Consider the following 18,105-nt stretch of genomic DNA (forward strand, 5'->3'; position numbering starts at 1 on the left):
CTTACGTTCCTGTGACGGTAACCTTGGATTTTGAAGGTAGATGAAAACTTTGCAGGAAATGACCTCAAATTCTGTTTGTATCCAAACAGAAAGGAGTGGCAAAGCCAGCAGAATGAGAGAAATTAAATTTAAGGAAAGGATACAAAGGAAGACCTCTTTTGGAAAAAATCTGAGAGTCAAAGGGTCTTATAAACAGTCTGGTTGTGCTTCAGGAGATGCTGGCCAGAGTTCAGGAATGAGCTTCATAAACACACAGGAAGGATGTTTTATAAAGGAAGCAGAATCCAGGCTGCCTGAATCCAAGCCAGGATTCTGTGGAGTAGTGCAGGGCACTGGGAGACCTACGAGAAGAAAAGTTAGATAAAAAAGAAGGAACCAGGGTTTGGTTGCAGAGGAGTAGGATCAGAAGAGCTGGAAACTTGAAGACTTTAATGATTGACTAGTATCAGGTTGACTGTGTGCATATGTAGGAAGCTGGAGAAGTCTGTGTCAAGAGGTCTCAGGATGTTTGTCAAATTCATATTTAATAGCTGCTTACATTAGCCCTTTGCTAGCTGTCATGAAGGCTGCGACCTCAGACCAGACACACTTTAGGGCTGCTTGGCTGGGGTAGGGGAATCATGCACAGCATGTAATAGCAGGTGGCAGGTTCTGACCAGAGCACCGAGAGCTGGGAGTAGTTGCCTTTAAAAATCATCATGTGGGGTAGTTTTATCCTACTGAAAAAGTAATGAAAAGTTTTCAATTGTGAAATATTTCAAACCAAATAATACAGCAGATACTCAAATTGTCTACCATGCTAATTTTATTTATGTCACCATTTTGCCATGGATGTTTTAGATGTCTTTTTAAAGGTATACAGTGCTGTAGGTACAGCCAGAGCACCTGGCCTCATTCTAATCTTGCCAGAGATATATTTTTCTTCTTAATTTATATTATAATTCTAATATGCCTGTATCTAAGAAAAATAGTATTTTTGTGATATTACAGTTTTAAGGAAATGTTACATAGAATATTTGTTTCTATGGTTTGCTTTTTTATTCCTATTTTTGATGTGTATCTACATATATAGCTAGGTGTGTATCTAGTTCATTTTAACTTATGAACTTTATATTAGTAGTACAACTGAACCGTAGTTTATCCATCTCCCTACTGATTGTGACTTGGATCATTTCCATCTTTTTACTGTTCAGAATGTGTGGTAACAGATGTCCTTGTGCCAAACTTTTCTCCAGGTGGCTGTAGGTATGTACAGCTTCAGCTCTGTAAAATGTTGGTACAAGCAAGTTGTAGCCTATAGCCACTAGCAGCAGTGTCCTATCATGCTGCCCCAGTAGTACCATGGTGCCTTCTAGAGATTTTCATTATTTTTTCCATATTTAACTTTACCTGGAACTAATTTGTGTAGATGATAAGGGTTCTATCAGTTACCCCAGGATTATTTATTGAATGTTCTGTCCTTTCCTCACTGATAGGCAATCCCAGACTTGCCCTATCAGGCTTATATAAAGGATTTGTTTCATTGTGTGTGTGTGATATGGGGTCAGAGGTGAAGGTGAGGGGGCACCCAAGAATTCTGTGGAATCACCCAGGCTATTCTCAACCCCTTTCCCCCCATGTAGTTTAATTTTGACTTGAAAATGCTACAAAAAAGCCATTTGGGGATTTTGATTCGAATTGTGTTGATTCTCTAAGATGTGTTCAGTGACAGGATCTTTACAGTGTAGAGTGTAGGAGGGTTCCTTTCTCCCACACCCTCTCCAGCATTTATGATGTGTGCTGCTGCTGCTGCTAAGTCGCTTCAGTCGTGTCGGACTCTGTGCCACCCCATAGACGGCAGCCCACCAGGCTCCCCATCCCTGGGATTCTCCAGGCAAGAACACTGGAGTAGGTTGCCATTTCCTTCTCCAGTGCATGAAAGTGAAAAGTGAAAGTAAAGTCGCTAAGTCATATCCGACTCCTAGCAACCCCATGGACTGCAGCCTACCAGGCCTCTCCATCCATGGGATTTTCCAGGCAAGAGTACTGGAGTGAATTGCCATTGCCTTCTCTGTTATGATGTGTAGTCTTTGTGATAGGAGCATTTCAGACTGGCGTGAGGTGATTACCTCGTTGTGGTTTTGATTTGCGTTTCTCTGATAATTAGCCACGTTAAGCACCTTTTCATGTACCTGTTGGCCACCCGTATGTCTTCTTGGAAACCTCTGTCTTTTACCTGTGCAACCATTGATGTTAAAAATGATTATTGATGATATACCTGGATTAGTGCCTACCACATTCATTACTGTTTTCTATTGTTGTCCTTGATCTGCCTTCCTGTTTATCTTCTACTCTTTTTCTACCTTTTGTGGTTTTAATTGACCATTTATTAAGGTTCTATTTTCTTTCCTTTCTTGGCATATCAGTTATACTTCTTTTTTATTTTTTTGAGTGGTTGGTTTGTCTTAGATTTGCAGTATACATGTGTAACTAATCCATTTTGAAATATACCATACCATTCATGAATATTGTAGGTATCTTATAATAACAAAATAACCCTAATTCCTTCCTCCCTGTATCTTTGTTGTCATTAATTTCACTTATATATAAGCATACACAAGCATATACATATATACACACATACACACACACACGCACACACACACACATACACACACATAGGGCATGGAGGGAAGCACACATAACTAAGTACGTCGTTGCTGTTGAACAAACTGTTACCTATTAGATCAGTTAAGAATAATCAAAATAAAAGTTTTCGTTTTACTTTCACTTATTTCACTTCTTTGGTGCTCTTCCTTACTTTGTGTAGGTTCAGTTTTCTGATCTATATTATTTTTCTTCTAAAGAACTTCTTGCAAGGCATGTCTATCAGCAACAAGTCCCCTCAATTTTTGCTTGTCTTGAGAGTCTTTATTTCTCCTTCATTTTGGAGAATAATTTTGCAGGGTATGAAATCCTAAGTTGGTAGTTTATTTCTCTCAACACCTTAAGTATTTGATTCCACTCTCTTTTGGTTTGTGAGGTTTTGGAGAAGTCTGTTCTATCTTTATTTCTCTGTAGGTGTTTCTCTCCTCTGGCTTCTTTCAGAATTTTTTCTTTATTTTTGATTTTCTAGAATTTGCAAATGACACGCCAGTGTGTAATTGTTTGGGGCATTTACCCTAAGTGTTCTCTGAGCTTCCTGGATCTGGGGCTTGATGACTGACATTAATCTGCAGAAATTCTCATTGTTTCAGATAGTTCCTTCTGGTCTTCTCTCTCTCCTCCTTCTGGAATCACCATTCTGTACATGGTACACCTTTTGTAGTTGTCCCACAGACTTTGGATATTCTGTTCTTTTTTTTTTTCTTCCAAGTCTTTATTTTTTGGTTTTCAAGGATTTTGTTGAAATAATCCTCTGGCTCAGAGATCCTTTCTTCAAACATGCCCAGTCTACTAATAAGCCTCCCAGAGACGTTCTTCATTCCTGTTACAGTGTTTTTTATCTCTAGGATTTCTTCTTGGTTCTTTCTTAGGATTTCCATCTCTGCTTATATTCCCCATGTGTTCTTATGTGCTGTCTGCTTTTTCCATTAGAGCCCTTAGTATATTAATCATTCGGAGAAGGAAATGTCAGCCCCTTCCAGTATTCTTGCCAGGGAAATGCCATGGACATAGGAATCTGGTGGGCCACAGTGCCTATCATCATCGTTTTAAATTCCGGGTCTGGGAAACCCAGCATCCCCACTGTGTCTGGTTCTGATGCTCTGCCACTTCAGAGTGTATTTTTTGCCTTTGATATGCCTTGTACTTGTGTCTAGATAGCTGCATCTGATATATCGAGGGCTGAGGTTGGGTAGGTAAGCACTGTCCACAGGCCATTAGAGCTTTGGTCGTTAATGATGTGGTGAGGAGGAGGCAGCCCTGTGGTTAAGGCTCTGCCTTTCATGGAGTGCAGAATTGGACATGACTGAGTGACTTTCACACACTTTCATGGAACCTGAGCCTTTGGTCTGTGAACTTCAGAGCTATTTCACATTTCTTCTCTTGTCTGAGGTGGGACAAGGTGGCTGAAGGGGCCTGGAGTTGGGGGTTCCCCATCTCTAGGTCATTGAGGCTCTGAGTTCAGCCCCAGTTGGTGAACTCGGGTTAGTAGGTGTCCCTTGAGGACTGGCCTTGTTCCACAGAAGCCCCCTCCCCCGCTCCAGGAAGCAAAGTATCTTTCTCCACATTTACTGTGGTAAGTCGGCCTGGGCTCTCAGAGGTCAGTCTGACGGCCCTGTGCTCCTCCTATGACTGCGTCTCCCTGAAGTTTTCAGCTTTCAGAGCTGTCTGCCCCAAGGGTCCAGCAAGTTGTCAGTTCTCACTCAGGTGTTCCTGCCCTGGCTCTGGTTTCCACAGTCTTTTCGGTTGATGAGTCCCTTCTCAGGGAAGCCAGTCCTCTCTGTGTTTGCCTGTTTCTGCAGTCTTGGGGACATCTCTTCGCCCAGGGTCCTCCTGTCTCCTCTAGAGCCAAAAAGAGTTTTCACTTGTCAGGATGGAAGGGTGACTTCCAAGCTCCTTACATGTGAAATCAGGAGCTGGAAGTCTCTGAAGGAAACATTTAAAACGTCTGTACAACTTAAACAGTACTAATGTAACACATACCTGAGCATACTTCTGATTTTCTTAACCTTCTTTGTCTGATTTTGCATCTTTTTGTTGTATTGCTCTACTTTTAGGAAAGTTTCCTTAATGTTCTCTTATCGATGAAAAGTTAATAAGGACTGTTCTACTTGTTACAGGTCAAAGCACAATTATATGGGGGCTGTACATCAAATGATACGTTGCTAGCTACACAATCCAGGCCTGCATGTAAAAAGCCAGTGGTGGGTTGTTGTGATGACCCCTTACAAGATTAAGAGGGAAGGTTATTTCCTAAGGAGGTCTGGTTAATGCAGGTGCAAAATACCCACTAAAAGGAAGGGAGGAGACCCAAATGAGCAGAGAGAACTTTTGTTTAAATTTCTCTTGCCTTGCCATAAAATATGAATTTTATTTCATTAATCTTCTATTGGGTTTTTCACTTATTATGCTCTCATCTTTTCAGTTTTTAGAACTTCTTTTTATCTCCCTCTCAGTATTGTTATTCTTATTTCAAGATGTACTGTTTTATCTCTGAACACACTTCAGATCAGATCAGATCAGTTGCTCAGTCGTGTCCGACTCTTTGCAACCCCATGAATCGCAGCACACCAGGCCTCCCTGTCCATCACCAACTCCCGGAGTTCACTGAGACTCACGTCCATCGAGTCAGTGATGCCATCCAGCCATCTCATCCTCTGTCGTCCCCTTCTCCTCTTGCCCCCAATCCCTCCCAGCAACAGAGTCTTTTCCAATGAGTCAACTCTTCGCGTGAGGTGGCCAAAGTACTGGAGTTTCAGCTTTAGCATCATTCCTTCCACAGAAATCCCAGGGCTGATCTCCTGCAGAATGAACTGATTGGATCTCCTTGCAGTCCAAGGGACTCTCAAGAGTCTTCTCCAACACCACAGTTCAAAAGCATCAAGTCTTCGGTGCTCAGCCTTCTTCACAGTCCAACTCTCACATCCATATATGACCACAGGAAAAACCATAGCCTTGACTAGATGGACCTTTGTTGGCAAAGTAATGTCTCTGCTTTTGAATATGCTATCTAGGTTGGTCATAACTTTCCTTCCAAGGAGTAAGCGTCTTTTAATTTCATGGCTGCAGTCACCATCTGTAGTGATTTTGGAGCCCAGAAAAATAAAGTCTGACACTGTTTCCACTGTTTCCCCATCTGAAGTGACAGGACCAGATGCCATGATCTTCGTTTTCTGAATGTTGAGCTTTAAGCCAACTTTTTCACTCTCCTCTTTTACCTTCATCAAGAGGCTTTTGAGTTCCTCTTCACTTTCTGCCATAAGGGTGGTGTCATCTGCATATCTGAGGTTATTGATATTTCTCCAGCAATCTTGATTCCAGCTTGTGTTTCTTCCAGTCCAGCGTTTCTCATGATGTACTCTGCATATAAGTTAAATAAACACGGTGACCATATACGAACTGTCGAATGAACTCCTTTTACTATTTGAAACCAGTCTGTTGTTCCATGTCCAGTTCTAACTGTTGCTTCCTGACCTGCATACACATTTCTCAAGAGGCAGATTAGGTGTTCTGGTATTCTCATCTCTTTCAGAATTTTCCACAGTTTATTGTGATCCACACAGTCAAAGGCTTTGGCATAGTCAATAAAGCAGAAATAGATGCTTTTCTGGAACTCACTTGCTTTTTCCATGATCCAGCAGATGTTGGCAATTTGATCTCTGGTTCCTCTGCCTTTTCTAAAACCAGCTTGAACATCAGGAAGTTCACGGTTCACATATTGCTGAAGCCTGGCTTGGAGAATTTTGAGCATTACTTTACTATCGTGTGAGATGAGTGCAATTGTGCAGTAGTTTGAGCATTCTTTGGCATTGCCTTTCTTTGGGATTGGAATGAAAACTGACCTTTTCCAGTCCTGTGGCCACTGCTGAGTTTTCCAAAATTGCTGGCATATTGAGTGCAGCACTTTCACAGCATCATCTTTCAGGATTTGGAATAGCTGAACTGGAATTCCATCACCTCCACTAGCTTTGTTCGTAGTGATGCTTTCTAAGGCCCACTTGACTTCACATTCCAGGATGTCTGGCTCTAGGTCAGTGATCACACCATCATGATTATCTGGGTCGTGAAGATCTTTTTTGTACAGTTCTTCTGTGTATTCTTGCCATCTCTTCTTAATATCTTCTGCTTCTGTTAGGTCCATACCATTTCTGTCCTTTATCGAGCCCATCTTTGCATGAAATGTTCCTTTGGTCTCTCTGATTTTCTTGAAGAGATCCCTAGTCTTTCCCATTCTGTTGTTTTCCTCTATTTCTTTGCATTGATCGCTGAAGAAGGCTTACTTATCTCTTCTTGCTATTCTTTGGAACTCTGCATTCAGATGTTTATATCTTTCCTTTTCTCCTTTGCTTTTAGCTTCTCTTCTTTTCACAGCTATTTGTAAGGCCTCCCCAGACAGCCATTTTGCATTTTTGCATTTCTTTTCCATGGGGATGGTCTTGATCCCTGTCTCCTGTACAATGTCACGAACCTCATTCCATAGTTCATCAGGCACTCTTATCTATCAGATCTAGGCCCTTAAATCTATCTCTCACTTCCACTGTATAATCATAAGGGATTTGATTTAGGTCATACCTGAATGGTCTAGTGGTTTTCCCTACTTTCTTCAATTTAAGTCTGAATTTGGCAATAAGGAGTTCATGATCTGAGCCACAGTCAGCTCCTGGTCTTGTTTTTGCTGACTGTATAGAGCTTCTCCGTCTTTGGCTGCAAAGAATATAATCAATCTGATTTCAGTGTTGACCATCTGGTGATGTCCATGTATAGAGTCTTCTCTTGTACTTTTGGAAGAGGGTGTTTGTTTTGACCAGTGCATTTTCTTGGCAAAACTCTATTAGTCTTTGCCCTGCTTCATTCCATATTCCAAGGCCAAATTTGCCTGTTATTCCAGGTGTTTCTTGACTTCCTACTTTTGCATTCCAGTCCCCTACAATGAAAATGACATCTTTTTTGGGTGTTAGTTCTAAAAGGTCTTGTAGGTCTTCATAGAACTGTTCAACTTCAGCTTCTTCAGCATTACTGGTTGGGGCATAGACTTGGATTACTGTGATATTGAATGGTGTGCCTTGGAAACAAACAGAGATCATTGTGTCATTTTTGAGATTGCATCCAAGTACTGCATTTCGGACTCTCTTGTTGACCATGATGGCTACTCCATTTCTTCTGAGGGATTCCTGCTCGCAGTAGTAGATATAATGGTCATCTGAGTTAAATTCACCCATTCCAGTCCATTTCAGTTCACTGATTCCTAGAATGTCGACATTCACTCTGGCCATCTCTTGTTTGACCACTTCCAATTTGCCTTGATTCATGGACCTGACATTCCAGGTTCCTATGCAATATTGCTCTTTACAGCATGGGACCTTGCTTCTATCACCAGTCACATCCACAGCTGGGTATTCTTTTTGCTTTGGCTCCATCCCTTCATTCTTTCTGGAGTTATTTCTCCACTGATCTCCAGTAGCATATTGGGCACCTACTGACCTGGGGAGTTTCTCTTTCAGTATCCTATCATTTTGCCTTTTCGTACTGTTCATGGGGTTCTCAAGGCAAGAATACTGAAGTGGTTTGCCATTCCCTTTACTTAATTATATACATTTTAAAGCTTTTCCCTGTAAAATGTTTAGTTCTTTCCCTCCAGTTTGTTTTAGAGTCTAGTTTTCATTTAGATTCTTTCTTTGAATGTTTGGTGCTGGTCATGTGCTCATAATTTAGAATTAGCAATTAAGATGTTATTTGAAAGCTTCGTGTGTGGCAGATCTTATGGATAGTGAGTCTACACTGGGTCATCAGCCTGAGTCATTGTCACAGACAGCTTCCTTTTTGAGGGGCTGCTCAAATCCCTCAACAAAGACTCAGCCATTAGGGATGTTCAATTAAATTTCCAAGTTTAAAGTCACTTGAAAGGATTCCCCTCTGGTGGTTATGTTACCAAGCTGATACATGATTAGTTAGTTTTATTTTTGATTTCTAGGGATTGTTATTTTCTTCTTAGTTTTGTTTCACAGTGATATATGATTCCAAACTCAAAGCTACAAAATGAAGAGGTGAACTCCAGCTTCTAACCCTGTCCCCTCTGCCCTGTTTTCTCCATTACCCTTGGGCAACTGTTGTCTTTAAAACTAACTTCTTTGTGCCCCTCCCTTTATCCCCTTACTCTGACTTATTTTCCTGTTATACATCTTATCACTCCCTGCTACTGTTAACCTTTTTTCACTACTAGTGTAAGCTTCATGAGAGCAGGGACAAAAATAAATGTATTGATATTCCTCAGTTCCATGTAGGGCCGTTCAAAGGGAGGTTTGTGATTATTTTTTTCCTTTTTGAGTATTTTGAGGTTACCATAGTTTATTTTATATTTAAAAATTTATATTATTAGTCAACACTGCTATTTCACATCAGCACATATGAATTATACCTTTGCAGCCATGTAAAGGTCACACAGGGCAGTGTGATCTGACGGGTGTAGAGGTGGTAAGGGATGAGAGACACTGTGTTCTGAGCTGCACTCTGTTCCCATAGATGGGTGATGTCTGAGCATGAAGACTGCCTGTGGCATCTGTGTCCAAGAGGTCCAGCTTCATGACATCTTGTTCAGCCACCCATGCAAGACCCAGGAGAGTGTCACGCAGGAGTGGGAATGCTCCAGCGTTAGAGTGAACTGGACTCGGGGTGCAGGCAGCTGTACTAGAAGGTGACATACATGTTCTTAAGTCACCACACTCTGCAAAGTAGTAAAGCCCACAGTGTTTATGGCAAATTGGGGTTAGGAGAACAACACCCAAAACCTTTGTCGGTGACATGTGAAATGGAACATGGTAAAAACAGTAGTACGGATTTTGCACGAATTAAATGATAAAGAAATACATACTTGTGGCAAAAAGCATGACAGTTTACCTTGAAAAAAGGTGATGTTGGCAGCCTGTGAGTTCAGCTGGGTGCAGTGTTCCCTACTAGCTTATTGTTGCAAAATCAAAACATAAGCAAATGGTAAATTTGTATTGTGATCAAATTGTTTCCTAATAGTCAAGTTGGAACAATAAACACTTTAAGCCAGTGGTTTAGCAAAACTGATTGTGTTTTTCTCTTTTTTTCTTCAGATGATATGCCAATGGGAACTGCTGGAAGACGTGCTTCTAATGAGTTCTTGGTGTTTGGAGGGTATGTTTGCATGTTTCACTAAACACTTTTTCATGTTTTTTTGTGTGTGAGTAAAGTTACAGAACTCTATATTCTTGATTCTAAAATTTATTTTGTTTCACAATGGTTTCTTTAAACATTTTTTAAAATTGTAGTAAAAAAAAATATGAGAATTTGCTGTCTCAACCATTTTTCAGTTTGAGTTCAAAAACAGCATTAAGTATATTCACAATGTTTTACAATAGGTCTCCATATATGGTCTCCACTCGGACATATGGTTATACATTATGTTGTGTTTTTAGGTGGTTTTTGTATGTGGCATAAGAGAACGGTCTAGTTTCAATTTTGGCTGGTGGATATCTAGTTTTCCCAGCACTATTTGCTGAAGAGACTGTCCTTTCTCCATTGAATGATGTTGGCACCCTTGTCAAAGATCACTTATTTATAAACTCAAGAGTTTGTTTCTGAGTTCTCTGTTCTACTCAACTGGTCTGTGGGTCCGTCTTTATGCCAGTGCCACACTGTTTTGACTACTGTAGCTTTGTAGTACGTTTTGAAATCAAGAAGTATGCAATCTCTCAGAATTCCCTGGTGGTTTAGTGGTTAGGACTTGGCACTTTCAGTGCCATGGACTTGGGTTCAATCCCTGATTTGGGAACTAAGATCCCTCAAGCCCATGCTGCTGCTGCTGCTAAGTCGCTTCAGTCATGTCCAACTCTGTGCGACCCCATAGACAGCAGCCCACCAGGCTCCCCCATCCCTGGATTTCTCCAGGCAAGAACACTGGAGTGGGTTGCCATTTCTTTCTCCAGTGCATGAAAGTGAAAAGTGAAAGTGAAGTCGCTCAGTCGTGTCTGACTCTTAGCAACCCCATGGACTGCAGCCTACCAGGCTCCTCTGTCCATGGGATTTTCCAGGCAAGAGTACCAGAGTGGGTTGCCATTGCTTTCTCTGTCAAGCCCATGTGGCACAGCAAAAATTATAAATAAATAAAAAGCAGACTGAGACCTCCAATTTTATTATTTTCCATGATTATTCTGACTATTCAGGGTCCATGCAGAGTCCATATGAATTTTAAGATAGATTTTTTTTCTATTTATATAAAAATAGCCATTGGGATTTTGATAGGGACAGCACTAATCTGTATAAAACACTTTGGGTATTGCTGTTAACATCTTAATATTAAGTTTTCCCATCCATGAATATGAGGTGTCTTCTTTAATTACATTTAACAGTGTTTTGCAGTTTTCATCATGCAAGTCTTTGATCTCCTTGGTTAGACTTATTTCTCAAATTCTATTCTTTTTGATACTAGTATCAGTGAGATTGTTTTCTTAATTTCCTTTCTGGATTATTCGTTGTTAATATATGGAAAATACAACGGATTTTTCTGTGTGTTGATTTTATATCCTGCAATTTTGCTGAGTTTACTAGTTCTGATGTCTTTTTTTTTCCTTTCATGTAAAATCTTTCGTTTTCTACATTTATGATCATGCTGTCTGTGAAGAGATAATTTTATTTCTTCCTTTCCAGTTTGAATGTCTTTTATTTTCTTACCTAATTGCTCTGGCTAGGAATTCTACAATGAATAGAATTGTTGAAAGAGGCCGTTCTTAACTCATCCCTGATCATAGAGGAAAAGCTTTCTGTCAGTCACCATTGAATATGTTGTTAATTGTGGGCTTTTCATATATACCTTTATTATTGTTGAGGTAATTTCCTTCTATCCCTATTTTATTTAGTAGTTTTTGTCATGAAAGGGTGTTGGATGTTGACAAATGCTTCATCAGTTGTGATTATTGTGTGGGTTTTGTCCTTTGCTCTGTTAATTATGGTGTACTATAAATCCTGTTTGGTCATTGTGTTTGATCCTTTTGATGTGATCTTGAATTTGGTTTGCTAGTATTTTATTGACGATTTTCACTTCAAATTTCATCAGGGATATTCTGTAGTTTTCTTTTCCTATAGTGTCTGTGTCTGGCTTTTGTACTAGGGTAAACTGAACTCATGGGATGAGTTTGGAAGTGTTCCCCCCTCTTCAATTTTTGGAAGAGTCTGAGTGTTGTGTGGTAAGTCTTTAACTGATAGAATCCACCAGTGAAACCACAGGGTCCCAGATTTTTCTCTTTTGGGAGGTTTTCAGTTAGTGGTCGGAGAAGGCAATGGCGCCCCACTCCAGTACTCTTGCCTGGAAAATCCCATGGATGGAGGAGCCCGGTAGGCTGCAGTCCATGGGGTCGCTCAGAGTCGGACAGGACTGAGCTACTTCGCTTTCACTTTTCACCTTCATGCACTGGAGAAGGAAATGGCAACCCACTCCAGTGTTCTTGCCTGGAGAATCCCAGGGATGGAGGAGCCTGGTGGGCTGCCATCTGTGGGGTCACACAGAGTCGGACACGACTGAAGCGACTTAGCAGCAGCAGCAGCAGTTAGTGGTTTAGTCTCGTTACTAGTAATAGGTCTATTCAGGTTTTCTTTCTTCATGATCCAGTTTTGGTAGCTTGTGTATTTATAGCATTTATCTGTATATTCAAGGTGGCATTAGTTATGACCTTTCTTTCATTTATGATTTTGAGTCTTTTCTCTTTTATCTTTAGTTAATATCACCAAGGGTTTATCAATTTCATTGATTTTTATTTAAATAACTAAATATATCATCTCTTTATCTCTCTAATATTGTAACTAGGCAAAAGTGGGAGATTTTTTTGCTTTTTCAGAATTAAGGAAAGGCAAAAGAATGAAATCATTCATTCTTTCTTAAGGCCTAGTGTCACCCCTGATGTTTCAAGGTGTGTTGTAGATTGAATTGAAAGTTATGTAAGGACATGCCATTTCTGAATTTGTGAAAAGCAAGGAAAGAAACCAGCTGTGCTGCACAGTGTGGATCTCACATGAGTTGTGTGCTGGGAGTCACACAGTATGTTTTTAGTCTTCATCAAAGTTCCAGTTCCTGAGAACGCTTACTACACTCATAACTTTTGTAAACATTCCAGGCATCTCTGCTCTTGAATTTCCTGTTTTTTTACCCAGCATAATTTCCTAGAAGTATTTTTCCTCTAGATCACATAAGGAATAAGTCACAGAATGTAAGCAGATGCAGCTGTATCGCGCCGGCCGTGGGCCCTTCCTGTTGCTGTAGAGGGGTGTGTATCCCCTTCTTGTTGCAAGTCTTCCTCCTCAGTGTGTGTGTGCAAACCAGGAGACTTCTTGAAATGACAGGTGTGATGTATTCGGCTATATATATATGTATATATTTAAGATCATTTCTTAATCACATTCAGATGTGATCACTTGGCTTCTTCTAGAATTTTCTCTCAATATCACCAGTGGGTCAAGTGAAAGGAGAGTGGTCTCACTGGATTTATTTCCTTTTCCATGACTCATGTCTGCAGGCAGTGCCAGCCCTCCGTGTCCCCACACAGCACAGCTGCCCCCATTCCCGTCCCCACGCAGGTGAGGAACTACCAGCGCATAGAGCAGAACCTCACCTCCACTGCTGGCTCCAGCACAAATCTACATGGCTCTCCACGGTAGGTGGGCACTCGCCCCTTTCCCAGTTCCTCCACCTGTCTTTTAAAGTCCTTGTTGTTATTGAAGGTTCATCACTTTCCATAGCTGACTACTCTCTTACGTGGATGTGTGCTAGAGGTGTACGAAGTTGAATAATGATAAATGTTTTTGTAGTGGATGTTTAAGCTTGGCCGGGTAATTCATATGGTGTGATACAGTGCTAGTGGTAAAGAACCCACCTGCCAATGCAGGGGGAAAAGGAAATGGCAACCCACTCCAGTACTCTTGCCTAGAGAATTCCGTGGACAGAGGAGCCTGGTGGGCTGCTGTCCATGGGGTCGCACGGTGTCAGACAGAAGTGAAGCGACTTAGCATGCATACATGCGTTGGAGAAGGAAATGGCAACCCACTCCAGTATTCTTGCCTGGAGAATCCCAAGGACAGAGGAGCCTGGTGGGCTGCTGTCTATGGGGTTGCACAGAGTCAGACACTGAAGTGACTTAGCAGCAGCAGCAGCAGCCGCCAATGCAGGAGACTTAAAAGATGTGGGTTTGATCCCTGGGTCAGGAAGATCCCCTGGAGAAGGGCATGGCAACCCACTCTAGTATTCTTGCCTGGAAAATCACATGGACAGAGGAGTCTGGCAGTCTACAGTCCTTGGGGTAGCAAAAGCGACTGAAGTGACTTGGCATGCATGCACACGTGCATGATACATTCATATTTGAATTAAGGAACTCTGGAAGGATACATTAGAAATGAACATAGAAGTAACCTTTTGAGTAGGACTGAGGAAGTGTTGGAAATTAAGTAGAGGGATCCAAGGTGGGAGGGAGACCTCACTCTGTAGTTTCACACACTTGATGTCTGTTCCATGCAACTTGCTCCATACTTTAAAAAATCTACTGCATGGCATACTGTTTGGAAGCTTTAGGAAAAAAGACGGAAATACAGTCCTGGAAGCTGCCAGCGAGGGAGTAATTGTCTTTCTCCCCAGATCTGCAGTGGTACGAAGGTCTAACACCAGCCCTCTGGGCTTCCTCCGTCCGGGATCTTGCTCCCCAGCGCCGGCAGATGCGGTTCCAGCCATAGGACGAAGACTCTCCACTGGCTCTTCCAGGCCTTACTCACCTTCCCCTCTAGGTAAGGAGAATACGTGGCAGTTGATTCCCTCCTTTTTCATGATGACACCTGTGACAGGACCCTCCCTTAGGAGCCCAGCTCTTGGTGGCCTTGAGTCCCAGCTGATAGGGAGCCATGTCTCTCCCTCCAACCCTCCACTGCTCTGACTGCTTCTTGAGGGTTTGTAAATCCATTCAGAGCACTGTTGGAAATATGATAGTATCCATGGGTCTTATGGATAAAAAGCATCTCTAAACACAAAATCAGATACCCTAGGTTAAAGCATATATAATTCCTGCCCTTCTTTGGTGCTAGGATTTAAGAGGGTTACAAGGCAGTGGTGTACATAACTGTGCCAGGCTGTGTCCACCAGAGGCCCTCCTGCTACAGGGGGCAGGGGCGGTAGCTCCTCCCCCCTCTCCCGGTCACTTTGTACAGCAGCAGGGGGAGCTCGGAAACCACCCCCAGGACACCCTGGGAGGCCACAGAACAGCAAATCCCAACCTAACAGAAAGACCCCAGACCACATTTTCAGGAAAACTGAGAGACAGAGAAAATGCTCCAACTTGAGAATACACATCGGAGAGGCCAGAGCAACTGAGATTGCAGAGTCTGAGAGAGACAGCCACCCAGCAGAAATGTTGGGGGAGCAGGACAGGGAGGGCCAGCATACACAGACACTTCCAAGAGGAGGGCTGCACCCCCCATCACAGCTGCTGGAGGAAACTGAGAGGGCAGGGGGAGACACCTCAGCAGGAGGGAGAGCGAGAGACTGCGGCAGCGCCCAGGTGCCCCGGTCGCAGAACAGGACCCCAGTGACACTTTGTCAAAAGGTTACATCAGCACTTGGCCTGTTGCAATGGTTTTAAAAGTATTTTTAGCTGAAAAATATTCTTCAAACAAAACTGTGGCTCTTCCTCATCCCCTCTGTAACCCTTAGGCTCTCCCAGTTCCAGGGGCGAGGCCCAGCCACACTTAAGTCAGTGCCTCTTCTTTTTGGTGGACACGTGTCTCTCGTCTGCCGAAGCTCCCTGAAGCCTTCCCCGGCTCTCCCTCTGGTTAGTTTGGCTTCCCAGAGGTAGATGCAGAGAGCATTCCAGAGAGTGCCTGGGAAGACCCTGCTGGAGATCAGGGAGGAAGCAGGGGCGGCAGGTGCCCTTCAGAGCACCTATGGGCCTGACCCCCAAGGGTGAGGGAGCGGGGAGGAGTGGGCAGGAGTTCTGAGGTAGTGAGTCCTAAGGAGACATCCCCCAAGCTGAAGGAGCATCCCCAGGCACCATGCCATCCAGATCTGTGACCCATCCAGTCACAGTTGGGGCGGCATGGGAGCGACCTTGGCAGGAACATGGTGGGCAGAGGGCCAGCTACTGGGCCCCGGCAGCTCCATAGGCTGGACGCTCGGGACCAGCTTTTCACATTCTCTGTCATGAAGGCATGTCGAGGGTGTGCCTGGCTCTCTCCCCGGACTCTGCTCTCCAGGTAGGCCCAGTGGGGCTCTATTCTCCGTGAGCCCAGCACCCAGCATGTGGGCCACGTAGCATGCACGAGCTGAACTACATCTTTGCTAATTAAATTCTGTGAGCTGTAATATACAGCCTGTGCACCTGTTGCCTGTTCCATCCTTTACTAGTTCTGAGCCATTTCTCCATCCTTTCCCCTTTCTTTCTCTCAGTGGGCACCATTCCTGAGCAGTTCCGTCAGTGCTGCTGCGGGCATCTTCAGGGCCATGAATCCAGGAGTAGGAACTCATCAGGTAGGCAATGTCCACACAGTGTACATAGTTTAAGTCCCATCGTGAGTGAATTCAAGTTAGATTTTTCCAGTCTTAGCAAACCAATAGATTTATATGAGATATTTTCTGTGCTCTCCTGTCTTGGTCTAATGTCCTCTAGTGCATCATTGCTGATTGGTTGACTCCTGGGCATATGATTCTTTCATGAAACCAAGTCTTAGGAATTAATGACTTGGCTAAATTCTGGTTGTCAAACAGACAATGGAAATCAATCTAGAAAATGAAATTTCATTACTTTGATTAATACTGGTTTTAATAAGAGCTACCAGTTAGCATCATATAAAAAAGAAATGTGGGTGTTTATTTGCTTTATTATATAAAATATATATGTCTGAAAAGATATGTGTAAATCACACACTGATAAGTCAAATCTTACACGTGCATTTGAGGCACTGGGCAGTTAAAGGAATGCTCCATTACTTAGAAAAGAACTCTTTTCTTGGTTTAGTGTTACAGATTTTATGTTCCCTTAAAAATAGAGCTCCAATAATTTTCTCCAGATCATAACATTTTGTCACTGTTTATTGGTGCATGTGTATATGTATACACACACGTATGGTAGAATGCGGGTCTAAAAACTAAAATACTAGATTTAGGATGAGATTAACCTAAGAGTGGTCAGCAGCAGTATCTCATATTTACTGGTGTCTGTTTTGGGGAAGATAATGGTTATCAGCCACCAAGAAGGTTTGTATGTCTTTAACGTTGGTGGTGGTGGTTTGGCTTGCAAGAAGCTCCAAGGAATTTGTAACTGGAGCTCCCAGCTTATGGACGTTAGGTCAGTAGCAGCAGGGTTGGGAGGGGAGTTCCCAGGTCATAGCCAACAATTCTTTGAGACCTTGTCTCCCAGTGTTCCCCTGAGAGGCAGGAAGTCTGTCTATGAGTATTCTGTTTGTAGAGAAGATGGATATTTTAGGTTTCAAATGAATTTCATGAAACTGACAAATATCCATATATGCTTGTTATTTTTAGACAAAAAAACTAGGAAAAGTATATTATCTTTCCAATTTTCTTGCTAACATTCTTTACTTGAATAAGGAGTTTTTTTCTAGGTTAGCTTGAGTTTCTTTTAGTTGCTACATGAGAAGAGAGAATAATTTCATTGATAATACACATGTGTGTTGTCACATAAAGAGTAGAAACCATCTTGTTCAGTGTAGATTTGTGTTATCTTCATTAGCTTTAGCCATTTACTCTTTAATTTTCTTCGTTGGTAATTAGACATTGCATTAATTGAGTTATGTGCTTGCTGTTGATAAAAACAGCTGATAGCCCACAGTCATTAACTTCTGTCTCAATGCCTTTGTCAACTGTTTTGTAAAGGAGCCAAAAAATTGTGTCTTGCCAGGTAAACAATTTTTAAAATATCTCATGGAAAACAAGACATTCGTTAGAATTCTCATTTGAGAGGTGTCTTCTTGACTCCCCTTTTCTGCTCTGTGCTTGTTCTGTTTGGGTTAACGTTGCCTCTGTGTCCTTGGCAGGTTCTCCCGTACCGCAGGCCCAGTCACCACAGCCTGTCCTGTTGGGCGCTAGACTGCAGAGTGCCCCCACCCTCACCGACATCTACCAGAACAAGCAGAAACTCAGAAAACAGCACTCTGACCCCGTGTGCCCATCCCAGGCCGGGGCTGGTTATAGCTGCTCCCCCCAGCCCAGCCGGCCTGGCAGCCTTGGGACCTCCCCGACCAAGCACACCGGGTCCTCCCCGCGGAGCTCAGACTGGTTCTTCAGAACTCCATTACCAACCATCATTGGCTCTCCTACTAAGGTGTGTTTATTTAGCCCTCATGTGCATGTTATGACTTTGCTAAACGAACATTTCTCAACTGGGGCACTGTGTTCTGGATGGTCAGTTGGATCCAGTAGCAGACCACAAGAGAAATTGAAATAGGGAAGTTGAT

The 18,105-nt window shown here is 42.5% G+C and overlaps 1 protein-coding gene across 6 annotated transcripts in view; it reads left to right on the plus strand.

Moving 5' to 3' along the window:
- The window catches only part of ULK2 (unc-51 like autophagy activating kinase 2), a 58,057-nt gene that overhangs the window by 27,053 nt on the left and 12,899 nt on the right, over nt 1-18,105 (plus strand). For 4 of the 6 annotated variants that reach the window (XM_027519593.1, XM_027519595.1, XM_027519596.1 and 1 more), the window contains 5 exons: nt 9,741-9,801; nt 13,173-13,310; nt 14,285-14,430; nt 16,082-16,162; nt 17,686-17,972. In XM_027519593.1, coding sequence (XP_027375394.1) covers nt 9,741-9,801; nt 13,173-13,310; nt 14,285-14,430; nt 16,082-16,162; nt 17,686-17,972 — 713 coding nt within the window. The remainder of the gene's footprint in view (nt 1-9,740; nt 9,802-13,172; nt 13,311-14,284; nt 14,431-16,081; nt 16,163-17,685; nt 17,973-18,105) is intronic. The other 2 variants (XM_027519594.1, XM_027519599.1) reach the window with 1 other exon arrangement.

This window comes from Bos indicus x Bos taurus, chromosome 19 (genome assembly GCF_003369695.1).
Source record: "Bos indicus x Bos taurus breed Angus x Brahman F1 hybrid chromosome 19, Bos_hybrid_MaternalHap_v2.0, whole genome shotgun sequence".
In the NCBI taxonomy this organism is placed as follows: domain Eukaryota; kingdom Metazoa; phylum Chordata; class Mammalia; order Artiodactyla; family Bovidae; genus Bos; species Bos indicus x Bos taurus.